The sequence below is a fragment of the Dryobates pubescens genome, chromosome Z (assembly GCF_014839835.1).
Source record: "Dryobates pubescens isolate bDryPub1 chromosome Z, bDryPub1.pri, whole genome shotgun sequence".
Lineage (NCBI taxonomy): Eukaryota > Metazoa > Chordata > Aves > Piciformes > Picidae > Dryobates > Dryobates pubescens.
Window position 1 is genome coordinate 10664989 of NC_071657.1, and position 26911 is coordinate 10691899.

Genomic DNA, 26911 nt, shown 5'->3' on the forward strand with positions numbered 1-26911 from the left:
CAGCAGAGACTGAACTTCTCCTGTTCCAGTATATCTCAAATTAATTTTTTTTACTTTTAAAACTTTAGGACCCAAAATAACCCGGCCACCTATAAATGTGGAAATAATAGAAGGCTTAAAGGCTGTTCTTCCGTGCACTACAATGGGGAATCCAAAGCCTTCTGTTTCATGGATCAAAGGAGACACAGTTGTGAAGGTAAGTAGAGAATGAAATTTAAGTAATGCTAGGTGTTTGCTAAAGGTATCTTGTTAAAATATTATCTTAATTAAAGTACTTCTAAATTCTAGTTGCTAGGAAGCAAGCATCTGGAAAGTCCAGGGCTCATCTCATGAATGCCTTTATCTGCAATTACTCTGCCTATAAACCACACATTCTTTGTGTATCTATATTTTATATTATACTTGTACATTTAGCATAGCCCAATGCTGGTGAATGCACTTATGAATATCCTCATAAGTAATCACTACTTAATTGCTTGGCTAGGTTTCAGGGTTCTTATGAAGCTGCCATTCACTGATTTGCAAAAAGAGGCATGGATGTGTGTACCATGACACTTCTTAACAGGAAGAGCTGGCACCAAATCCTTCAGTTACAGGACAACACAAATAATTTTCATGCATGTTAGGCCAGTATTTGAAAGCAGAGCCTTCACCTTGATTGCTCCTTCCTCTGGCAGGAGAATGCCCGCATTGCTGTCCTTGATTCAGGGAATTTAAGGATCCACAATGTTCAGAGAGAAGATGCAGGGCAGTATCGATGCGTAGCCAAGAACAGCCTGGGCACAGCCTATTCAAAACCTGCAACTGTGGTAGTGGAAGGTGAGTAACCGCTTCACCAGACTCCAGCTCCTTGTGCATGCCTGGTTAATTTGAATTAACCTGAAGTATATCACACTGATGTTAAAAAAACATCCTAAAGATGAACCCAAAAGGCAGTAGAAAGGAAAAGAATGGAAAACAGAAAAAGAAATAGAGGAATCCTGTCTACACTTGCTCTCTTTGCTGAGTGATGGTGAAAGAGACTATTGGTGAAGGGTCCTTGTCCACATCTGCTCTGGCTGTGGTGGGATATTTGTCTCAGTAAAGACTCCTAAATATGTTTTTCTTCCTGACTGATGTTTTCCAAGATGCCAACTTGATTCTTGTTTGAAAGGTCTCACCAGTCCCCTGGGTTATACGCTGTGGCTTGTGGAGATGGCCATGGAAACTTGATTCAAAAAACCTGATCAGAGAGAGCTGCAGCTGCAAACCGTGAACCATTTGGCAGTTTTATGTATAAGTTGCTCTACCTCTGATTTTCCATTTGAACCGGTCGATTCTTCAAGTAAACAGAGCTTTTATCCTCGAGGACTTGAACATTTTCTGCATCTAAGCTGAACACCAGATTGATTTTTCAGTTTCTGATCGTTATGTGCTTTGTGCCTGTCTCTTATTTACAGAGGATCTTTGTTTTGTGGTGTAAAAGACCACCAGTTTCAGGGTGCTGAGACCAGTGGACTACAGGGAAACACAAATGTAGGCAGTGAGGCATTCAATGTTTGTGAATCCTCCAAGAGAAGTTGAGGGTTGCACAGTTTTGTGGAGTGGGAGGATGACTGACTTAGCAGATGAATTAATGTTTATTTCTTATTCAGACTGACTGTTCTTTAGAAAATGAAAAGGAGTCTCCATTTCCAAAGACTGTTTTATCCTGGGTCTATCAGAGGTTATTTAGGCTGTAATCCCAGTGCCAAGAGGATTGTTGACTTTCTTCTGAGAGCAAGATCTGGTACAAGAGATCCAGCTAAAGATGACTGTACATCTGCTATTGCAAACAAACAAACAACATCAAAACCCCCAAACATTAATTGTTCAGGTTTGTTCTGGGTTTGTTTGTGGCTGTTTGGTTTAGTTTAGGGCTTTTTTGCTTGTTTTTCTGGATTTTTAAAAATGTATTTTCATGCACAGACTTAAAGTATGTTAGAAATTCCTTCAAAAGCTTTGAAATAAGAAGACAGCTATTCCTGTTCTAGTTTCAGAGCTGTAATTCTCCTGAGCTAAAACCAATGGGGCAAATTGAAGACACCTGGTTCTGCCTGAAAACGGCTTGTGTCCTGGATTTTGGGTTGGTCCCATCATTCAGACACTGGCCAAAATCTTGTCAAGAGCTATGAATGGCAAATACTTAAAGCCATGAATACAAACCCTTCCTCTGTCCTGAAGGGCAACAGACATCAGGATTTTATGGCTCCAGATCTACCAGAGACAGTTAAAGAATCTAAAGGCAGGCTTGAAACTGCACCAAACTTCAGGATGCTAAGGGTGATAACTTGTTTTGTTTTGTCCCTGTCTCCAGCTGCATGTTAATCCAAGGAACAGCAAAACAATCCACAAATACCCTGATTGCAAAGGAGACCCTGTGTGTGCTGTTTTTAAAATGAGGGAGGTTAGTTCTTAATTAATCAGTGGCAGCTCAGTGCTCTCACACAAAACATCCACTCGTGTTCCTTTCATGTGCTGGGTGTAAAAAAGCAGTGCTGTTTGCCATGCACAGCTTGGTTTCTCTGGTAGGGCAGCCATGTAACACAGGTTGTTGCAGGCTGACACCCAAAATAGACTGATTCACGTTTGCATTTTATTTTTTCACTTTCAAAATCCAAAGGTAATAATCCTGGCTGCAGCTTTCTGTGTATACAGATCCCTTCCCCTCACAGTATTTTGTATTACTTCTCACAGATAGTTAGCACACCTACGTAGGCCCATAGCTGCTTATGCATGAGCCTCTTTTATTACTACTTCTAGTATCTCTTCTCTCTTTGCTCTCCCAACCCCCTTAAGTATTACCATTAAAAAAACCCAATAACCTCCAAGTAAATAATAACAAACTAATATTATTTGATGCAGGAAAGGGGACACTTCTCCTATGTGCACAGACTGAGAGAATTGGGGCTATTCAGTCTGGAGAAGAGAAGGCTCCAAGGAGACCTTATTGTGGCCTTCCAGTATCTGAAGGGAGCTACAAGAAAGCTGAGGAGGGACTTTTTAGGGTGTTAGGGAGCAATAAGACTAGGGAGAATGGAACAAAAATAGAAATGGGTAGATTGGATGTTAGGAAGAAGTGAGAGGTGGTGAGACACTGGCACAGGTTGCCCAGGGAGGTGGTGGAAGCCTCATCCCTAGAGGTTTTTAAGGCCAGGCTGGATGTGGCTCTGAGCAACCTGATCTATCGAGTGGTGTCCCTGCCCATGGCAGGGGGATTAGAAGTAGATGATCCTTGAAGTCCCTTCCAACCCTGACAATTCTGTGATTCTATGATTTACTGTGTTCACAGAACTTATGAAGACATGAAGTTTTCTGCCTCTGTAATAATACTGCAAAATTTTTCCTTAAATCTTGGTGCTACATTGAAATTACCACCCTGCATAGTGTGGCTTAATGTTTAAATAAAATGGCTAAGTGTGTCTGGTTAAAATGAATATTTAATCCTGAAGCAAATGCCCAGTCAAAGAGCAGTGCAAATATTTATGCCTAGCTAAATCTCAATCACTCAGGTCCTGGTTTCTGAAAGAGGCTTCTACTTTTCTGTTATGATCTTCCATTTTAATGGGTTCAGCATTAGTCATGCAGTTAGTTTCAGGCATTGTTCAAAGTGGTATTTAACTTCCTCAAAGACTGACCTTCTGCCCCCTGCATGCAGTCAGGTTTCTTAATGCACAAATAGTCAGGAACATGTTTAAATGATTTAATTTGAATGATTTAAGTTGGGCCTAGAAGCAACAGCAAGTCTCAGATACATAACCATGCTGGACCCACTGATTCAAACTGATCATACTTTTGGCCTGAGTGTTTGTGTCTTACAGTCCTCCTTCTCTGGTTTCAGTGGTTCTGGGTAAAACAGTCTGAAAAATGTTGCTGTTTTAGCTTTCCAAATATTTTTTCTTCATGCCTTGTTGGCTTTCCTCAGAATTTATAATACCAACCTCTATTTATTACTTCTAAGGCACAGCTTATATATTTTAAAAGCTTTGTTATTTTTAAAGCAAAGTTGAAATAATCTGAGCGGCAATTTTAGATGACTATTCAGACACAGCTCTTGTCAGGAATGAGAAAGCAATAGAAGCCTCTTAGTGGAACTGTGTCTTGGTTTGAGGCTAGACAGATCCTCTATTGCCCTAAGAGAGACAAAGGAATGACACTCACACTAAAGGATTGGGGAGTAATGGAAAGTTTAAATGGAAAAGCAATTGATGTTTTATAGAAACTACAAAGCACAGTGGCAAAGATATCCCAAAGTATAGAGTCCTTTACAGCACACCCAAAAGCCTCCCAACACTTCCCATCTCCCCACCTGAGGGTATACCCAAAACCCCCAAGGCTTTTTCTTCCCCCCCACTCTAGGTTAGTCTTAGGCTGGCCAGGTTTGAGACTTTCTGCCCCTCTTCTCCTCCTGACATTAGGCCTGGACAGGCCTACGAGACCTTGAGATACTCCCCCACTGTTACCGGATGGGGAGCATCTCCCAGGGGAGCAGAGAGGCAAGAAGAGAATGACTTTGCAGATGGATTTATAGGGCACAGGATTTATGGGTATGAAATACGCTGCTTCCTGTGTCCACCTTATTGGGTTGGACACTCTGGACACCGGAGGTGTAACTGATGTGGCAGGAAGAGGAGGCACCCAGCCTAAACTGCCACAAACTGTTGTTCAGTTGTTCCAGATTTTCATCACTAAATGAGGGGCAGGCAGGAAGAGTTGCTGCCCACCGCCTGGACTGACCCCAGGTTTACACAGTCTGCCTCCTCTCCCAGTGCATGTTTCAGGCACCAGAGCTCAGGTGATGACCTAATGAACTCAAATCAGTTGATGAACTTTGATGTCCAGAATTGGGTCATGACTTTAATTAAAAGAGATAAAAAAACACCTGTCCTTTTGGACTCTGTTTTTCCCTACCTTTGGGGTAAACCCACATGAACTTGAACACATAGTGGTGAAACATATTCTTTCCTTAAAAAGCAAAATGCTCTAAGGGTAGAAACACAATCATAATGGACCTGACTGCTGGGTCTGTGGGAAGAGCCAGGATCTTCACTAGAAACTGTGCTGAGACCACAGACACCATTGTCCTCACTGAAAGGCTGTGCAGCGCATGGGATGTCCCCTTGATTTCACATCAGGGATTGGGCATAGGTATGGGGATGGCACACAAGAGGCAAGCATTGGCCACAGCACCCAAATGAGTGCCAACTCAAAGCATATCAAAGAATTGAGGGTTATCAGGAGTAGTTAGCATGGACACATCATGTGGAAGTCAGATAACCTTATACGATGGCATAACTGTCAGGTTCTTTATCCATTGAATGGTCCATCCATTTAACCCATACTGCACCAGCTTGGAGACCAGGATGTGGTGCAGAACAGTGTCGAAGGCCTTGCTGAGGTCCAGGTAAATGATGCCAATTGCTCAACCTTCATCTATTAATGTTGTGACCTTGTCATAGAAGGCCACCAGATTTGTCAGGCAGGATTTGCCCTTGGTGAAGCCCTGCTGATTGTTCCAAATCACCTTTTCATTATTATTCTGCCTCAGCAGTGCTTCCAGGAGGATCTGTTCCATGATCTTACTGGGCACAGAGGTGAGGCTGGCTGGCCTGTAGTTCCCTGGGTCATGCCTCTTTCTCCTTTTGAAAACTGGGGTTACATTTCCCCTTTTCCAGGCAGTGGGGACCTCCCCAGACTGCCAGGACTTTTGGAATATAATAGAGAGGGGTTTAGCAACCTCATCTGCCAGTTCCCTCAGCACCTGTGGGTGTATCTCATCAGGGCCCATGGACTTGAGCACTTTCAGGTTCTTCAGATGGTCATGAACCTGATCTTCACTCATCATGGGCAGTTCCTTCTCCAGCCCCTGCCATTATCTTCTGTGACTCTAGGAGTGTGGCTGTAGCCCTTGTCAGTGAAGACTGAGGCAAAGAAGTCATTGAGAACCTCAGCCTTCTGCGTGTCACTTGTCACCAGTTCTCCCGTTCCCTTTCTGAGGGGGCCCACACCTTCTTTAGTCTTCCTTTTGCTATTAATGTACATATAGAAACTTTTGCTATTTCCCTCAGTCTCCCTGGCTAGATGTAATTCTAACTGAGCTTCAGCTTTTCTAACCAGTTGTCTTGCTTCTTGGGCACCTTCTTTGTATGCCCCCTATTCTAGCTGTTCTTTTTTCCACTCCTTGTATAGCTTCTTTTTGTGTGACAGCGTGTCCAGGAGCTACTGTCTCATCCAGGCAGGTATCCTAACATTCTTTCCTGCCTTCCTCTTTGTTGGTATACTTTGCTTCTGGGCACAGAGAAGGTGATCCTTGAATATGGACCATAGGCTGTAGAGCAGGAGGAACTTAGCTTTTCAGTGCTACTTGCAGTGACATCAATCCAGTCTATTACCAGGACCAGTTCAGTGAAAGCTATGGAAGAGCTCATCAGGTTTGTCTTCTTGGCCTATCTAAAACTCTATACTCTCCATGGTTGCCATGACTGGATGTGCATAAAAATTATATTCTCCATACCTGTTGTGCATAAATTGTATGACATTGAAATAATAAATTTAAAGCCACAAGTGCTTGCTTAGTAGGAGGCATGGGAATACTCCTGTTCAGAGCATGTTTGTCTCTCAGACAGAGAAAGAAGCTGAGTGGTAGGTTTTTTCCTACTGTGTGAAATATATTCCACTGGATGTTTTTGCTTTAATCCCTCACTATCTTTTTTCAGATGTGGTGCTTATAAACCAATATAAAAAGTATACATAATTCCTGTATCAAGTAAGAAATGACTATCACAAAATAGCAGTAAACCAGTAAGTTTTGACATGAGCTACAGGCTTGCTCACCTGACCCGGTCTCTGTGTTCTGCCAGAGGCTTATTGCTCAGCCCAGGTGGTCATGAAGGCTAACAGCATCCTGGCCTATATTTGGAATAGTTGTTTTGATACTCCATTCCCAGAACAGGATGGAATAGAATAGAATAGAATAGAATAGAATAGAATAGAATAGAATAGAATAGAATAGAATAGAATAGAATAGAATAGAACGGAATAGAGTGGAAAGGAATGGAATGGAATGGAATGGAACGGAATGGAACGGAATAGAATAGAATAGAATAGAATAGAATAGAATAGAATAGAATAGAATAGAATAGAATAGAATAGAATGGAATGGAATGGAATGGAATGGAATAGACTAGACTAGACTAGACTAGACTAGACTAGACTAGAATAGAATAGAATAGAATAGAATAGAATAGAATAGAATTAACCAGGTTGGGAAAGAACTTCAAGATCATCGAGTCCAACCTATCATCCAACACTATCTAATCAACTAAACCATGGCACCAAGCACCCCATCCAGTCTCTTCCTAAACACCTCCAGTGATGGTGACTCCACCACCTCCCTGGGCAGCCCATTCCAATGGGCAATCACTCTTTCTATGAAGAACATCTTTCTAACATCCAGCCTAAACCTTCCCTGGTGCAGCTTGAGACTGTGTCCTCTTGTCCTGTTGCCACCAGCAGGACCAGGGAAGTGCTTGTCTCCTTGTACTCAGCACTGGCAAGGCCACACCTTGAGTATTTGTGCTCAGTTTTGGGGCCCTCACTACAAAAAATATGTTGAGGTGCTGGAGTTGGTCCAGGGAAGGCAAATTAAGCTTGTAAAGGGTCTGGAGAATAGGTATCATGAAGAGTGGTTGAGGGTACTGGGTTTGTTTAGTCTGGAGAAGACTCTCTACAACTACGTGAAAGGAGGTTGCAGTGAGAGGGGTGTCAGTTGCTTCTCCTTAAAACAAGTGTTAGGACAAGAGCAAATGGCCTCAAGTTGCACCAGGGAATATTTAGATTGGATATTATAAGAAACTTCTTCACTAAAAGATTTCTCACACATTGGAATAAGCTCCTTGGGGAAGTGGTTGAATCCAAATCCCAGAAGGTGTTTAAAAGATGCATGAATATGGTGCCAAGGGATGTGCTTTAGCAGCAGAGTTGGTAAAGTTCAATAATGGTTGGACTTGATGCTTTTAGAGGTATTTCCCAACTGAAATGATTCTGTAATCCTGTGTTTCTTTCTCTGCTAGGGAGAAGGAAAATGCCATGTTATGAACAGGTAGAATGGGCTCCTGTCCTACAATTTTTCATTCTCCAAAGAAAAAATAGTCACAAGAGAAATTAAAAAGTCAGCAGTGAATTGCCTGAAGTTTAGAAATAACTGCTGTTTATAGGTGAGGCATAAAGCCTTAGATGTTTCTTTATCAGCTTAATTTTTATCTTCAGCCGTAACAAGAGCATTGGAGTTATTGCCATTAAAATGTATGAAGGGCTGTAGTGGATTAGGTACTAACACAACTGAAGGTGAATGTTCTTCTGAGAAGTGTCCTGCCATTCCCAGAGGAACACACACATGGAAGTCCTCTACTATAGGGAGACAGTCTGAATTGTTTATTAGACTTTTTAGCATCTTCCCCTGAGGATGGAGGACAATCTTCCTGTTGTGCCTTTCTAGGTTTTGCATTCAGCCAGTGAAACATCAGATACTCCCAGTTTGACATAGTGACACGATTGTAATGCTGTACAAGCAAGAAAAAGGTGATAAATGCATGGACTAAAATGTGACAGGAAAGAGTACAAAAATGGTCCTGCTGGCATTGTGCTGAGTTAGACTCATATCCTCCATCTTGTGATTTACTTGAAGTTTGCGCTTAATCTCCAGTCTGTGACACAAGAAAAATGTGGAATTCCGGAGTTTTGGAGTGTAGTTTTGAACTCATCGTTGTACAAAGGCATGCCTAGATACTAGAGTCCAACGGCATGACACTTAACACATCCAGGTGCTGGGTTCTGCACATTGGCCACAACAACCCCATGCAGTGCTACAGGCTGGGGTCAGAGTGGCCAGACAGAGAGGAACATGGGGCTACTGGTTCATAGTAGGCCGAATATGAGCCAGCAGTGTACCCAGGTGGCCAAGAAGGCAAATGGCATCCTGGCCTGTATCAGGAGCAATGTGGCCAGCAGGAGCAGGGAAGTCATTGTGCCCCCATACTCAGCATTGGTTAGGCCACACCTTTGAGTCCTGTGTCCAGTTCTGGGCTCTTCAGTTTAGGAAAGATGTTGAGTTGCTGGAACATGTCCACAGAAGGGCAGCAAAGCTGGTGAGGGGTCTGGAGAACAAACCCTATGAGGAGAAACTGAGGGAGCTGAGGTTGCTTAGCCTGGAGAAGAGGAGGCTCAGGGGAGATCTTATTGCTCTCTACAACTCCCTGAAGGGAGGTTGTAGCCAGGTGGGGGTTGGTCTCTTCTCCCAGGCAACCAGCATCAGAACAAGAGGACACAGTCTCAAGCTGCACCAGGGGAGGTTTAGGCTGGATGTTAGGAAGAAGTTCTTCACAGAAAGTGATTGCCCATTGGAATGGGCTGTGCAGGGAGGTGGTGGAGTCACCATCACTGGAAGTGTTTAGGAAGAGACTGGATAGGGGGCTTGGTGCCATGGTTTAGTTGATAGTGTTGGATGATAGGTTGGACTTGATGATCTTGAAGTTCTTTTCCAACCTGGTCTATTCTATTCTATTCTATTCCTCTTCTTCTCTTCTCTTCTCTTCTCTTCTCTTCTCTTCTCTTCTCTTCTCTTCTCTTCTCTTCTCTTCTCTTCTCTTCTCTTCTCTTCTCTTCTCTTCTCTTCTCTTCTCTTCTCTTCTCTTCTCTTCTCTTCTCTTCTCTTCTCTTCTCTTCTCTTCTCTTCTCTTCTCTTCTCTTCTCTTCTCTTCTCTTCTCTTCTCTTCTCTTCTCTTCTCTTCTCTTCTCTTCTCTTCTCTTCTCCTCTATCAGGAAATAAACTATTAGCTAGGACAAGTGCTAGAAGAGCTGATGTGCTTATCAAGAAACTAACTTCTTTGATTTTGTGTTGATATAATAACATTTGGGGGCAGGGGGGTGGGGGGTAGGGCAGGATCAAATTTCTCTGTAGTTTGCAACTGGCTGAATAGGCTGTTGGTTCTGGGCTACTGAACTTTTGTCCAGGCAATTTCATTCATCACTCTTTGAAGTGTTGCTGCCCCACTTCCTCCTGTGCTGCCATGTGAAAGCTCACAGAACTAACAAATCAGTACAAGGGTAGAAGCAATGTTCCATCCACATGGTCCCCGAGTTAGACATTGTTTAGTTTTACATTCCAACCCTGGTAGATAGAAGTCTTTTCCTGCCCACAGTTTATTGCTTATTACTAGCTACTAAAATAATACCCTGCCACAGGCCACAAAAATGTTCCTCTATAAGCCACTTGTAAGAACTGCCTGAGCCTTAAAAATAGGAAGGTTTTCCTTGGAGAATCATCCTTTCAATGGAAATATCTGCCAGAACATGAGTACAGTTGGTCTAAGGTTTGGGTTTTTTTGTGTTTTGTTTTTCAGTTGTTTTGTCTAATTCTTGGAGGCAATGAGGAGACTACATACTAGGTGACAATAGAAAGCAGTGCCTTGTCTATTTAGTTAACAGCCTATGCCCATGAACTGTAAAGCACTGGCTTCCTGCAGCTGTTTTATGGACTTCTTTATGTAGTCTTGTTATAAATTTGCGTCACAGATAATTCAAAAGAGAAGGAAGTCACACCATAATTCAAGTAACAAGAATTAAGGTACCTATTTATTCCAGCTGATCTGCCAGTTTGTATGGAACACATTCAAGAAATCCGTAGGTGCCATGCAGAGAGTTTTCTGCAGTTTTGAGTCAATGTCTTTGTACTTTGATGAAACAGGGAAAGGAGACATCAAGAGACTGCCAAAGTAGCCAGTCATCACTGTTTCCTTGATTCTTGCCCATGCACATCAGCTACTGATGTTAGATCTGAATTCTCAGCTGTGGTATCTTCTGTGGAAGGATATTTTAGGTGAGGTGGACTGCAAATAGCGGACTGACAAGGAAGGTTGCAGTGCTGCAGTGGGTGAAATTTCTGATACTAACTTTGAGGAAGGGGCGTTTGGCTCTGCTGTGGGCAGAGGCAGAAACACCAGGAAAGATTTGCCTTCCAGTCCACAGTGATGCTTGTCCTGTCACAGAAAATGGTCAATATCTCAGTATACTGTTAAAAATTGTAAAGGGTCGGGTGGGAGGGAACATCATAGGCGAAGAAAATCATACCAAGCTTGCCTGTAATTACATCAGAGTAACTGGCCTCAGTAGGGTGGTATGGGCGGAACTGAAAGCCTAGAACATCTCATTAAATCTCCTCCTACCTACTGCATTTACCAGGGTTATCCTGAGTTTCTCAGATGTTGCAGATATGACCATATCCCTAATTACAGAGTAACAAGGGAAGAGGCAGGAGAAAGAAAACAGCCTCAGACCTTCAGCAAATGAATGAACAAATGTCATCTATTCATGTTGTTCCTGAGGCTTGCTCTGCTGTGGCACAGGCATGAGGTGCCTGCTGTCTCTGAGTAATTGTTGTGGGGTGACCTCCTGCACCGAGGAGCTGCAAAGGAGGCCTCTTGGGAGAATGAAGTTTCTGACATTGCGTATGTGAGAAATTCTATAATGGACATTTGATCTGCTATTTCCTATTTTAAAAACCTCTTTCACTTAACAAAGGGTTTGGAAAAGCACTTATAAAAAAAACACATGAATTTCTCACATCATTGCATGAATTGTGGTTTCAAGAGAAAAAGAGAAAAGAAAAATGGATATTGCAGTCAAAATCCCTCTGGCACGGTAGCTAGGAAGCATGTGCTTCCTACATGACAACAGAGACTAGAAGGTAGAGAATGTTCACAGTTATCAGATAAAGGGGAACGGAGCAAACTGAGATGACTATCCATGAGTGACTGCCTTTTCATATTGAGAAACCAAGATGAATAGGAGGGGCATGTGAACACCCTAGATATTTTATAAAGTCCAGCTTTTGTGAGTTGAATGTCGACCAATACCATTTTTCTTATGCTGATGCCTTATATCTTCCAAAGACCTCTTTCATCTTTCTCCTTTAAGTAGCCTTGGTGGAGGTGAAAGCCCTGCTCTTATTTTCCATTGTAACTTCCCCTACTGAACTGTACAACTGTAGATTTTGCCAGTTCTAGTAGCACACAATATTTCTAGGGTGTGTGTGCCTATACTATGGAGCAGAAAGTGCCTGCTGTTGTGCTGCTGTGTGTAGGAATGGTCCCCTCAGTGAAACTGAATGAAATTCCAGGCAACCCTTCACAGAAAGGGTATTTCAAACCAGAAGTTGAGGATAGGGAACAAGGATGGATCTCTTAGGAGAGACTAGCAGAGATTTCAGCATTGAAAATCAAGCATGCATGGTATATGAAGCGATCAGGGAACAGCCTATTTGCTATCAGCTCAAAACAGGAAACATCCTGGCAGCTACTGATAGCAGCACTTGAAAATTGGTGTATAGAAGTACTTTTCACACAGCATGCAATTAAAATTTATGGCATTGCTATTATCCATTGGTGAAGCACAGATGTTAGGATGCTTCAGGGTGTATCTCAGTTTTGGGCATCCCAGTGATTCCCATTACTGCTTGCTCTGCTCCTGAGAGTGGGAGAAGGGGAGACTAGTGTGCCATCAGTGGAGATTTCATACCTGCAAGCAGGCTGGCAGCCTCAGCAGCAGTCATGATGGGCCATCCATCACTGGTCACAACCCCTGCTGAGGCTACCAGTCTGCCTGTGTATGCCAGTCTCGTTCCTTCTGGCTGCCACACACAACTGGCATGAGCAAGGGTTGCTCCCTGACTCAGGGCATTGGGAACGTCTTTTCCAAATTCACATTCAGTTCCAAGTAACGTAGTTACATGGTGCATGGTTTGCAGTGCTGGTCTCCATATTGTAGAAAAGCCAGAGCTCAGGGAGGTTTGGAAGGGTCTTTCCTTCAAAGAAACCAAACACATCTATAAGACTACTACTGACATGAAAGGAATTTCCTTATTCATTTCCTTGGGAAGTAATTCGAACATGTTATCCTCGCTTGGCTTTGAATCTGAGGTTTGCTCTGTATATAGAAAAGAACACTTGGAGAGAACAGGTTTTATATAGTCACACAGGACATAAGCTATCTATTTACATTTTACTCCTGATTATTATAGCTTTGCATATTTGCAGGGTCTGCTTTTGGGATTCCAGGGACATCTACACGCGATGCAAAGTCTTTCACAGCTGAGAAGCTCCTGTGCTGTCTATGGTATTTAACATTATATGAGTCCTTCTGCTGATGTGAATTGTCCTACCTTCCATAAATCTTGGAGCTCACCCTAGAATAAGGTTACTTTGAAAAGCTATTGCCTTCCTAAGAAAAATGCTTTGATATTAGACACCAGAGCTTAGAATCTGAAGGCATATGCTTCAGGATGGAGATGGCTTCCCCAGTCTCCCTTCTATACAGATCTTGAATTGTCCCTGGCAACCATCTCACAGCCTCAGACTCCAGGTTGAGTGCCCATGCATTGCTGTGCTGTCTGGCCTGTGCTGTCTGCTGTGCTGCATGAGATGTGAGAACTTCTAAAAGCCTTAGACCTCCCAAATGATGTATCAGGAGCCAGAAGAACTTGAAGATGTTGTGCTTTTCTACAAAATGTGGATAGCTCAAGTGTACTGAGAGGGTCTTCTCCCAGAGTACCATTGTAACCAGGTGAGGGGCAGGTTGATGATGAACTATTGCTTGCTTGCAGTGCTTCTGCAGCTTCCTCTTCTGAATTTCACACCTAATAGTGCTGTTCCTTGAGAAATATTACAGTGGTTGAGTGCATTTACCACTGCATTTGTACATTTTAAAGACTTTGTTAATGTGTATACATGTGGTTCTTTGACAATAAGCTTGTTTGAATGGAAATTATTGAAAAATAAGTAAGTAATTTGATAGAGATAAGGGGAAATGTCTCCTATCATCTTTGTCTGTGGTAGTTTGCTCCTCCTGGTAATTACTTGGTAGGCTTACAAAAAGATGGTTGTTTTGTTAAGAAATACTCAGGGCCTTGCAGTTACCTCAGAATTTAATTATTAACCAAACAGTTTTGGAGGTGGGTGTGAGTGTTAGGGTTAGAGTTAGGCTTAGGGTAACCCTGTTACTCCTGAGAGCATGCCTTGAAAAATGGCGAAGGTACAACGTGAACTGTTCCCATGTGAAGGCATGCAGCAAGCCATGCACAGAGCCTGCTACTGCTGCTGTCACAGGAGTTACTGACCACGTTTACTAAAGAATTTGTTTGTTCTCTGAGCTGGGATCTGGTCCTGTCGTGTCAGCTGCAAAGGCTGTGCTTGGCTTGTTCAGCCTCGGCTCCTGGCATGCCTTTAGCTGCTGCACACAGCCTGGTGCAGCTGTGTCTGCAAGCGCTGGTCCACCAGCACCATGTGCGGCCTGTCCTCAGCCCTGGTATTTCAAGAATTGTTGGGATTTTACACGGATTAATGTGAAATGTCAGAAAACACAAGTGCTGTGCCTTTCTAGCCTTCATAAATATGTTTGACTGAGATGAGAGTCACAGAAGGCCAGACTAGGAGGGACCCCAATGATCATCTGGTCCAACCTTTCTAGGCGATGGCATAGTTTAAAGGAGATGGAACAATGCCCTGTCAAGTTGAGACTTAAAACTGACCAGTGCAGGGGAATCCACTACTTCTCTTGGGAGATGATGGCAGTGTCTCACTGTTGTCATTGTGAAAAATTTTATCTTGGATTCCAATAGGAATATCTCCAGGAGTGACTTGTACCCACTACTTCTTGCCTTTTCCACATGACTCCTCATAAAAAGGGAGTCTCCACTGTCCTGCTAGCCAGCCTTCAGGTACTGGTATGTGGTGAAATGGTCACCCCTAAGCCTTCTGCTCTCAAGGCTGAACAAACCCAGGCCTCTCAGCCTTTCCTTAGATGGCAGCTCTTCCAGTCCTCTGAGTATTCTTGTGGCCCTTCACTGGACACTTTCCAGCCTGTCCCTGTACAGTGAGGACCAAAACTTCACCCAATACTCCAGAAGTGCCCTGGCAAGCACCAAGAGAAAGTTACTTCTTTATCTCTGCTGGTAATGACCTTATTGATGCAACCCAGCACTCTGTTGGCCTTCTTTGCCACCACACCACACTGTTCACTAATCCAGACCTCCCCTCATCTCTCACCAGTGGGAAGGAAATGGTAGCCTCACACTTGCTATCTCTCCTTGACTTGTCAGGAAGAGTGAATGGATGTGTGATGAATGAATCTGAATGGGTATTTAGATGACCAGGCATTTCATTGGCAAAAGACTGCAAACACATTGGCACAAACTCATTGCTCTACAGAGCATATAGGTGGCAAACATAAATGATTTTTTATGGATTAGTAAGCATAGTCTAAGCCAAGAGAACTTCAATTCACTTCAATCTGTCATGCTTCAGATATGAAAGACCTATGGGAATACTGGTGAATGAGTAGACAAGAAAATACTTGCACTTTAGCTCCTAAATGCTTATACATGAACACAAAGGCTTTGCCAGGGTATTTATATCAGGAAAGTTTCCAAGGCAATGTGTAGCTTAATAATTTCCCCGGCAATGTAGACACATTGGTTTTCAACATGACACCAGCTGTACCAGAGGAAAACACCTTTTGCACAAAGGAGTTGCCTTTACTGTGTCAGCAGCTTAGCTGAAAAGATTTTGGCATAAGACATGCCTGTAATCACCCAAAACTCATTTTTTCATGATAAAAGCAAAACAACTGGGGAAAGTGGAACATGCTGAGATATCAGATCTGGCAGTATGGACACAACCAGTCTGGCTCATATATTACGCCAGACTCTGACTGAAGTGGGAAGGAAGCATGCACACACCACAGCCAGATGGTTGCTAACACAAGATTAGATCCCGGTGGCCTTATCTCAGTTTGGATTATCAAGTGTGCTTTGCAGTATGCCAGGACTAGCAACAAACTCCTAGATGTGAATATGCATGGTTACTGGCCAGGCTGAGTTAATTCACACACACTGGCTGTTGTTGCTCACATTCTCTGAAAGTCATGGTTCACCAAAACCCGTGGAGGCTATGGAAAAAAACACAACCCAACCCACACCCAGAAACCAGTGCTTGACTGGGCCTGATACATCAAGGTCAGCATAAGGACTTCTGACTAAAAGAGGCATCTTCCTGCAGCAGGCTTGCAGCAGTTTTGCACTCACGAGGGTTTCCTGTGAGCTTTGGGGATCACTTTGTCCTTTCCCAAAGGCACCAGCATGGCACTAGGGCCACCCCAGGCTTCTGGCTGGCTGTGACTTATCCAATTCAACCTGGTTTTAAAAAAATAAATAAATAAAATATCCTTACCCAGTTAGGGGGCAGGCATCTGCCAGAACTGCAGCATCAGGCCCCAAACTCTGGAAATGAAAGATAGCCCAGTCAGAGGTGATGGGAAAACAAAGTCACCTGGAAAGAGTTAGCTATTCAAACTGTGGGGTGGGGAAGGACCCTGCCTTTAGTCTTTTTATAGTACAAAAATTTCGTGACTGAATTAAAACTCTACTGTTTGGACTGGATGATGTTACCCAATTCTCAGAAATGAGAGCAGCTGGCTGTGGTGCAGATACCTCATAGCAAGCCCTGGAGTGCACAGCACATCATTTAACAAGGCAGTAAAAGAAAGAACATTTATTAGGGATCTTGGGAGTGTAACTTATAGTTCTGGCTTGGCTTTTAGGTAGCCAAATTTAATTTCCAGCTCCTCTGTTTTATTTTCCACTTTAATATGTATAAATTAATAATGCCTTCTTTGCCTGCCTTCCCTAACTGCTTTTTGGCATGCCTCTAGTTAAATTCTGCGCTGAGAAGCTGGGGGTATTCGTGTGAATATTCTTAACCTTGTGGTGATGTCACTAAATAGGCAAAGATCTTGGCAAAATCCGCTTCTAAGAGAATCTGGGAAAGAAGGGCAACTAACAGAGATGTGTGAGATCAATTGATTGTTCAGAATTTTCACACTAATGCAAAATGAAAACAAAATTATATCCTGAGTCCATCAAATAATGTGAATTTTACATTTACTGCGATTTCCTGGTCCTCACTCTTCCTGCTTTTTGCCTGCCTCTCTCCCCCCATTGCTTGTGTTGGTACCATCGGTTCACTATTTCCTCCTTGACTTTGCCTGCTTCATTTCTTTATGTAATGTAGGTGGAGGAGGAGGGAGCTTGTGTGGAAGTCATAGTTTTGGGGCATGTGTTTCTCTGTTTAGTTACAGGACAGATTTCCTTAGTGATGTTGCTGTCAGAATGAACCATGGTCTCATTCTGGTAGTCTTGCCCTGCTTTGCAGGAGTGGAAGGTGACACTGGCTGCTCTCACACAGCCTGTCCTCTGACTTTCCCACAGCACTTGAGTGGCCAGAATGCCAGTGTGACAATCATCCACCCATAGATGACAAAGCTGAGAAACAGCTGATGATATATTTTTTAATGCTGTTTCCCAAAGTGATGAAAAGCCCTTGAGAAAATGCATCCTTCTCTATGCTAGTCAGTGATCTCCAGGGTCTGTTGGGACCTGGGAAGTCCAGCCCTTGTCCTAGGGAAATTTTCACTTAAGAATAAAATAATGTTAAAAATCTGCAGGTTTTTGCATTCACAGTATCTAGGGCTAAATATTTAAGTAAATCAGCTAAACTTTAAGTAAAATACTTTCATAATGTATGCAAATTCAAGTGCTTGAAATGCTGAAGTGTTGCATCTGTAACTTCAGTTTTGAAAGTCCTGGAAATGTACACAAAGTGGCACTGTGGGTAGCAGGAGCTTCCATTCTTCCATGCTTTGAAAAGCAGCCTCTTTCCTTATATCCCTACTTTTAAATAGCCATCCCTCCCTGTGCTAACTGATACAGCTGCAGTACTTTCTACAAGAAACATGTGAATACTTAGCAGCTGCTGAGGGATGTTAGGAAGAAGTTCTATACAGAGTGATTGCCCATTGGAATGAGCTGCCCAGGGAGGTGGTGGAGTCGTCATTATTGAAGGTGTTCAGGAGGAGACTTGATGGGGTGCTTGGTGCCATGGGTTAGTTGTTTAGGTGGGTTGGATTGGTTGATGGGTTGGACGCGATGATCTTGAAGGTCTCTTCCAACCTGGTTTATTCTATGTATATGTATTCTATGTATATATATTTTTTTTATCCCTGTATTTGATGTTTTAAGCTTGAATGGCCTGATCCTTTGCCTTTCATGGTGGACAAGCACTTAAGCCAGCAAGCATGTGGAGCTACTAAAGCAAGTGCTGTGAAGGGTATCGGTGGGAGGATCTTGGGGAGCAGGACTCAGACTCTGGCCTCCATGCAGGTGGTGTGCATGAGCTGGGCTAGCCACAGCAATCAGTGTGGCTATGTTCCTTTTGCCTGTGCAACTGCCATACGTTTTCAGTATTCAGTATTCAGTATTCAGTATCACTAAGGTTGGAATTTTATAGCATGAGTTTCTCCCTCTTGGTTGAAAGATCCTCACAGGTTTTGAGAGAGCAGCTGGGACAGAAGAGGTCATTGGCTAATGGAGTCCCGTTATTTTGTCATTTCAGTATTAATTAAGGTAGGCTAGATCCAAGTGTGGTGAATGATGTTTATGTCCAAAATGATGTCCCAAACATTGCCAGGACATGTCCCTACATGTTACCTGTAGATATTAATTGTAAATAATTTGTGGCACAGTTTGTACATAAATAAATTACTACATTTAAAAAAAATCTCCCTGCCACTCATTCATAACTATAATATTTATAACACCAAACAGCAGAGCTGTCAGGTGGGCAAGGTCCCAGCAGCACACTGAGGAGCCAACGGCAGCACTAAGGTCCGTATTCTGGCTCTGGGAGCTAATGTCTGCCTTGGGTGTGAGCCATGTACATGGAACTGCTGCCAAGGGACAGGCCCAAAACTTTAACATTTCTCCAAATTCAGTGTAAAAGTAATTATGAGCTTGGCCTGAGGCATTTAAGGCTGAATTCACAACCATCTGGTATTAATGCCCTGAAGTGAAACGTCAGGCAAAGGTTTCATTTTTGCTTATTATTTGTCAGGCAAGTCCCTGGCCAACAACTGCAGCTTTCCTCATTAGTGGTGCAACTTCATGCCTGCTGTCCCTCTGAGGGTCAGGGGAGATGCAGCAGCTGCAATACTGCTCTGCTCTGACATCAAGCAATTGGCACCAAGCATTGAGTGTGAGGGACTGTTTGAAGACTGTAGAGGAATATTTAGTGGCTATGCTTCTAAGATAAAAAAGTTTCCACCTGAAATGTGCTGCTTATCCATGAGCAACATACAGATTTAGGCTATTTGTTATCACAAATTTCAGCCCATTCCCAGGTGTGGTGGTTTGACGTCAAACGGCCACACCAGGCCAATACTGGGGGAAAGGACTATGTGGAAAGCATATGCTTTTTATTCCCACTGAAATTTCACAGACAAAGCCTTCCCACTCCAAATGGCAGGGACAGATGTTCAGCTTCTGAAGGGATCCTCATTGGTCTCCTGATTGCTCTGCACCGGATGTCTCCATCTGGGAGCAATCAGTGGCCAGGCCTAGGAGGTGCATCAGGCAAAGAGAGGTACAGAAGACCATGCCATGATCAAACACATTGTTAAGGGGAATGATACAGACAAAAATTGGCAAACAAGATATGAGGCCTGTCTGAGAACTCCAAGAGAAACTAGCCTGCTTACTAATATCTCTGATGGAGACTTTCAGTCATTGCTGTGAAGATGAGAAGATAGACAGCAAGTATTACTAAACATAAGTAACTGCAGTAAGAAGTAGCACAGAGCTATTCAGCCTGATTTCATGCAGACATTCAGGCATTTCCATTAGAAATGTTGGGTCAAAACTCAGGAAATATCTCTCCTCTTCTTTCCCTTAAGTGGTCCAAGTATGGTACCTGTAATACAGCTTATGAAGGCCATGAGATTTGTATTTCTGAATCCAAATAAGTTTTCAGCAAAAATACTTCAATTATTTTTTCCACCAAAAAAAAAAATAATTCTTGGAGAAGAGAGGATCTTATTTTGCTTATCTTCAAATTGCCCTGTAACTGTATTTCCACAAAAGTATTAGAGATGTGCTGGGCCCCATGCTCTTTAATATCTTTATCAATGATCTGGACTGGGGTATTGAGTCCATCATCAGTAAATTTGCAGATGACACCGATCTGGGGGCAGGTGTTGATCTGTTAGAGGGTAGAAGACCTCTGCAGAGTGACCTTGACAGGCTGGACAGATAGGCAAAGTCTAAGGGCATGAGATTTAACACATCTAAGTGCCAGGTTCTACATATTGGCCACAACAACCCCATGCAGTGCTACAGGATGGGGTCAGAGTGGCTGGAGAGGTCCCAAACAGAGAGGGACCTGGGGGTACTGGTTGATAGTATGCTGAACATGAGCCAGCAGTGTGTCCAGGTGGCCAAGAAGGCCAGTGGCATCCTGGCCTGTATCAGGAGCAATGTGGCCAGCAGGAGCAGGGAGGTCATTCTGCCCCTGTACTCAGCACTGGTTAGGCCACACCTTGAGTCCTGTGTCCAGTTCTGGGTCCCTCAGTTTAGGAAAGATGTTGAGTTGCTGGAAGATCTCCAGAAAAGGGCAACAAGGCTGGTGAGGGGTTTGGAACACAAGCCCTGTAAGGAGAGACTGAAGGAACTGGGGCTGCTTAGCCTGGAGAAGAGGAGGCTCAGGGGAAACCTTATTGCTCTCTACAACTCCCTGAAGGGAGGTTGTAGCCAGGTAGGGGTTGGTTTCTTCTCCCAGGCAACCAGCACCAGAACAAGAGGACACAGTCTCAAGCTGCACCGGGGTGATTTAGGCTGGATGTTAGGAAGAAGTTCTTCTTAGAAAGAGTGATTGCCCATTGGAATGGGCTGCCCAGGAAGGCTGTAGAGTCACCATCACTGAAGGTTTTTAGGAAGAGAGTTGATGGGGTGCTTGGTGCCATGGGTTAGTTGATTAGATAGTGTTGGATGATAGGTTGGACTCAATGATCTCAAAGGCCTTTTCCAACCTGGTTAATTAAATTCTGTTCTATTCTATTCTATTCTATTCTATTCTATTCTATTCTATTCTATTCTATTCTATTCTATTCTATTCTATAAGCAATTCTCTAGGAAAACCTAGTTTCCCCATGCTTTCTCATGTTCCCAAGGTCTTGATGATAGACTCCCTCCCCTTAGGTGGTTTGTGGCTCTCAGTGGTAAGTCTTAATCACTTTGATCACACTTTGATCATAGTTTATCTGACCCTTGACCTTCATGGTATGTGACTGTGCTGGTGGTACCCCTTGATGGTTTTGAATGTTTCACATGTGGTCGCCCTAGGTAGAGCACCATGGTAACTTGCCCTGTATTTACTGAAAGGTGTGCTGTCTACACACCAGCAATGAGCTTGCCCTTGGGTTTTTGGACACTACTTCCTCTGAGGTATTGAACTCAGAAAATGCAGAAATTTCCAGAGGTAAAATTTCTGTCTGTGAGGTGCAGAACAGACCTATGCCAACCCCTTTCTTTCACCTTCTCATCTGTCCCAGGCCTCTGGCTCACAGGGAAGCTCATGCTATTGCTCTGTCTTTATTCATGGTGCAGTGGCTGATTTTCAGACCTATTGGGGATGACACAATCCCCATGCCAGCACATCCCTCAGCTTTACATTGCCATTTAACCATCATCTTTGTCTTCTCCTGCAGTTTTTGCCAGAATCCTGAAGGCTCCTGAATCCCAGAATATCACCTTTGGGTCCGTGGTGATATTGCGCTGCACAGCCACTGGCCTTCCAGTTCCCACTGTCACCTGGCTGGAAAATGGGAAAGCTGTAAGTACTTCTCCCCTGCTTTTCACCCTGGAAGTCTGCTAGCATCTAGAAGTGCAGCCCAGGGATTAAAATAAGAGGCTGAGAGTCAGTGCCCATGGTTTCTATTCCTGCCTTACTTAGCACCTCACTGTATGATCAAGCTAAGCCCACATCTCCTCCCTGATGCAATTTTCTCCTCTGTGAAAGACTCTCTCCTTTCTCCAGGATGCTGCATGTCTTCATTTGTTGGAGTCTGGAAAGCCTGAGATGAAAGATGGTTTAGGTGCTTACAACCTTCCCCTGTGCCAGGATTTCCAGGACTTTGTTGTGTGTTTAAGTATTTCTCCAGCCACCTTTCCTCTGCGTTCACTTAATTTGGTAACAATAACATGGCAAAATTGGTTATTGGACAAAATATCACAAAGTGAGGGAGTGAGGCAGAGCAAACTGTTATGAGACAAAATATTTGTGCATATGCACAGCAAATTTGATGATGAATAGACCTCGAATTTTCTAGACTGACCTAGGTGATGTGTTGAAGAATGTCAGCAATTTATTCCTGGCTAGAAGTATGTCCTCAAAAAAGGTACACTCTCTTTCAGCATCAGGCACCACTCCTTCTCACTGGTCTAATTATCCTGACCATTTCAAATAGGTGCCTGCTATGAATTCATCCAGCTTGCATGTCCCTGCTATTGCAATGCCTGCAGAACTTGATGCCTGAGAGTGAGTGATACACCTCAGTTACTGCGGCTCTGCATCCTGGGCCTGCATCCTGGGTTTCCTCCATCCTTCATATGATTATGCTGGGCAAATTTTATATTCTTGGTGATATTTCAACAACTTTTTAAAGGATGTGAGTCCCGAGCTGTGATGCTGTGGAGGCAGGTGGAGCAGCTGCTATGTGCAGGCTAACGATAGGCCTCCACTCTTTTTTACTGACCCCTTGTCAACCCCAAATCCTTCTGGCCACCAGCTGGCCGTGGCCATTCCTGTGGGCTTGCTTATCCAAGAGGATCAATAAACTCTCACTCAAATGCCTTACTTCCAGATGAAGGAATCGACCTGGTCTGTATCCCCTCTTTCATGTAGCCTGGGCTACTCTACAGGCTGTGTTGCCTTCTTTATCTCCTCCAGATCTAACTGTGTCCTCCAGTTTGATTAGGGCTAAATTTCTCTATTCCCTAGAGGCTGCTAGGGAGAACAGCAAAGAGATCAACTCAACATCTGTAGAGCCCTGTGGGTCCTCACTAGTTTCTGGTGATAGTTATTTCAAGACGACTGTGGAGCTTCATTCAAGACTTCTTCACCATCGGGGCAGAAATATTTGGGGGGTTCTGAGGTCCCTGGCAAAGGCAGAGTATTTCTGGAGCTCTGACCCTTATCCTGCCAATCTCCCACTGGTACATCACTGGCACAGAACGATGTGTTTGAGACTGCGCTCAGACTCTGCCCAGGACCACTGTGTGGCTGGTCAGATGTGCCCTACTCACAGTATCACAGTATCACAGTATCACCAAGGTTGGAAGAGACCTTGAGGATCATCACATCCAACCTGTCACCACAAACCCCATGACTAGACCATGGCACCAAGTGCCATGTCCAATCTCCTCTTAAACACCTCCAGGGATGGTGACTCCACCACCTCCCTGGGCAGCACATTCCAATGACTAATGACTCGCCCAGTGAAGAACTTTCTCCTCACCTCCAGCCTAAACTTCCCTTGGTGCAGCTTGAGACTGTGTCCTCTTGTTCTGGTGCTGGGTGCCTGGGAGAAGAGACCAACCCCTTCCTGGCTAAACTGAGGGGCCCAGAACTGGACACAGGACTCAAGGTGTGGCCTAACCAATGCAGAGTACAGGGGCACAATGACTTCCCTGCTCCTGCTGGCCACACTCTTCCTAATACATGCCAGGATGCCGTTGGCCTTCTTGGCCACCTGGGCACACTGCTGCCTCATGTTTAGGCAGCTGTCAATCAGCACCCCCAGGTCCCTCTCTGTTTGGCAGCTCTCCAGCCACTCTGACCCCAGCCTGTAGCTCTGCATGGGGTTGCCGTGGACAAAGTGCAGCACCCAGCACTTGGACTTGTTGAATGCCATCCGGACTCCGCCCATTTGTCCAGTCTGTCGAGGTCCCTCTGCAGAGCCCTTCCATCCTCTAACTGACTAACTTCTGCTCCCAATTTAGTGTCATCTGCAAATTTGCTGATGACTGACTCAATCCCCTCATCCAGATCATCAATGAAGATGTTAAAGAGGATGGGGTCCAGCACTGATACCTGGGGGACACCACTGGCGACTGGCCTCCAGCTGGCTGTGGCACCATTCACCACCACTCTCTGGGCTCGGCCCTCCAGCCAGTTCCTAACCCAGCACAGAGTGTTGCAGTCCAAGCCACAAGCTGACAGCTTAGCCAGCAGTTTGCTGTGGGGGATGGTGTCAAAGGCCTTGCTGAAGTCCAGGTAGACTACATCCACAGGCCTCCCACATCCACCAGACGGGTCACCTGATCATAGAAGGAGATCAGGTTGGAGAGGCAGGACCTGCCCCTCCTAAATCCATGTTGGCTGGACTCCATCCCTGTCTGCAAGGCAAAGCCCAGTCCCAGGAGGCTGGTGCTCCAGACTCCCTAATTTTAAATATGGCAAGGAGACCTCAACAAGAACCCACCTCCGGGAAAGTCAGACCAGGAAGCTAGTAGAATTGAACATAAGTGCTCAAGGGTTGCCTCACAAGGAGTCAGTAGTGAGTCACTTCATGGAACGTGCCTATGGCATTACAGTCTGTAAACACTGATCTGCAATTGTCCTGGGGTTTAATGAGTGGGAATCTGCTGAGGTTCTTGGGTTGCCTTTAAAGAGGAGAATGGAAACTCCTCTGCACAGCAGCTGCTTTGCCTACATAAACAAACACAATTACCTTGTACATGTGTACCATGGAGCATCATGGGCCTTAAACTGTAGTTTTCCACACCAGTAAGAATAAGCAAGCCAAGTGTTGAAGATGTGAAGAGGTCTCTGCTTTGGTTGTAATTGAGTTGGCATTTTAAAGGCTAAGGAAAGACTTGCTGGAAACAAAATCTCAGGGAGGGGAGCCAGTAAAGGCAAGGGAATAGCTTGAAATTCCCAGCAGAGGCAGCAACAGCTGGCTGGCATGGAAGTCTTAGACACAACAGCCTGACACTCACCTGTAGTATTCCATCATTCATGTGACCACATGAACTGCTTGAACTGACCACAGCTACCCATGGCCCAAGCCAGGAGGTGCAATCTTGGCTCCTAGTGCTCACCAGGCATAGTTCAGTGTTAATAGGATGGAAGCTAACAGGACAAGGTAGGCCAAGACCTGAGGTGTAAGGAGAGAAAGTGGACAGAATTAGCACAAGTGGCATAGGGTGAGCAGCTGTCTTCCCTGGGTGGACAGTGTGAGGCAGAGGCAGCCTTTGGAAGTGTGGCAGTGGTTGTATTAACCCAGAATCATCAACTGTTTTTTTGGTTTTTTGAGGGCCACAGAAATGATCAGGGGGTTGGAGCACCTCTGCAACAAAGACAGGCTGAGGGAGCTGGGGTTGTTCATCCTGGATGAAGAGAAGGCTCTGGAGAGACTTAATTGCAGCCTTCCGGTACCTGGAGGGGGCCTACAAGAAGGATGGAGAAAGATGGTCTAGAAAGGCCTGTGGTGATAGGATGAGGGTAAATGGTTTTCAGTTAGAGATGGATAGATTTAGATTGGATGTTAGGAACAATTTATTTACCATGAAGGTGGTGGAACACTAGAACAGGTTGCTCCAAGGAGGTGGTTGAGGCCCCATCTCTGGAAATGGTGAGGCTTAACAGGGCTCTGGGCAACCTGATCTAGTTGAGGATGCCCCTGCTTACTGCAGAGGGGGCTGGACTAGATGACATTTAGAGGTCCTTTCCAACCCAAATAATTGTATAATTCTATCATCCTATGAACTTCCAAACTCTTTTCTTTCTCTCTCTTACAGCCCACAAAGCCACATTGTGCCCTTCCTTGCTAAAGCATGAATATGCAAACAGTCTACTAGCAGAGGTCCTGAAGTAGTTAGCCAACTCATTTACATGATCAAAACTGAGACTACAGCCCTCTGGAACTGAAAATTAATTGCAAAATACTGCTGAGGTGTGAAATAGGAGAGGTCTTTAATGTTTGCTCATATCTGTGGTCAGCTGCTACAAAAGCACCAAAATAATGCCAGCAGCTTTAGTTCTCTGCCACTTCTGTCTGCTTGCTACATAGTTGTCTGACAACTTAAATGCTTGAGGCTGGATATCCTCTCTTTTTCCTTTGTCTGCTCATTTGCCTTTATTGGAAATATCACTGCACTGTGCTTTCCACTCTCTTAGGTTTCTGCAGGGTCTATAGTGGAAAGTGTCAAGGACAGAGTGGTTGACTCCAGACTGCAGGTGTATGTCACCCGACCTGGCCTGTTCACTTGCCTGGCCACAAATAAACACAGCAAAACCTTTGGAGCTGCAAAAGCTGCAGCCACCATCAGTGTTTCAGGTATGCTGGGAAAGAAAAGGTCATTCATTTTTTTACTGCAATCACAGTCCTAGCTTCCCTGCTGGAAGAGAAGAAAGGGGTGTCAAGTACTCTGAAGGAGGAAGGAAAGCTCTGGGGAGCTGACAGTGTTCAGGGGGCTAAATTTGACTATAAGTGAATCCCCCACCAGGCTATTTCCTCTTATATTCTTATGCTGTGGAGACTGGCACAGCTGTCATTTCCTGAATGTTTGATGCTGTCTTGTACTTTGTGTCCCAGAACTACACTTGGTAAGTTCATCCATGCAGAGGAAGTGATGGCCATGACCCAGCATCGGTATCACCTAACAGCAAGGTGAAAATAGCTTTTGCAAGCAGTTTGGCTTCTCAGGGTGTTGCATGCAGAAAGCAGGGAGGTTGCTGTCAGAACAGTGCCCCGCCATGCCCGGGGTAACCTCTGCCTCTAGGGACATCTTCCAAATGGGGAAAGGATGATCCAAAGAGGAGAAACTCTGACTGAGCTAGCTGACAGCATTTGTCACACCAAGAGAAAGGTGGCAGCTTCTGCCTCTTCAAAGAGGTTGAATTAGAGGAAAGAGGAATCACCTGTGGCTCCAGGGGTGGGAGCTGTGGTCCTG

The 26911-nt window shown here is 44.3% G+C and overlaps 1 protein-coding gene across 4 annotated transcripts in view; it reads left to right on the forward strand.

Annotated features, from left to right (window-relative positions):
- MUSK (muscle associated receptor tyrosine kinase) overlaps window positions 1–26911 on the forward strand; it is a 63127-nt gene that overhangs the window by 9999 nt on the left and 26217 nt on the right. For all 4 annotated transcript variants that reach the window (XM_009902135.2, XM_054178277.1, XM_054178278.1 and 1 more), the window contains exons 4-7: window positions 69–196; window positions 678–819; window positions 21664–21788; window positions 26136–26295. In XM_009902135.2, coding sequence (XP_009900437.1) covers window positions 69–196; window positions 678–819; window positions 21664–21788; window positions 26136–26295 — 555 coding nt within the window. The remainder of the gene's footprint in view (window positions 1–68; window positions 197–677; window positions 820–21663; window positions 21789–26135; window positions 26296–26911) is intronic.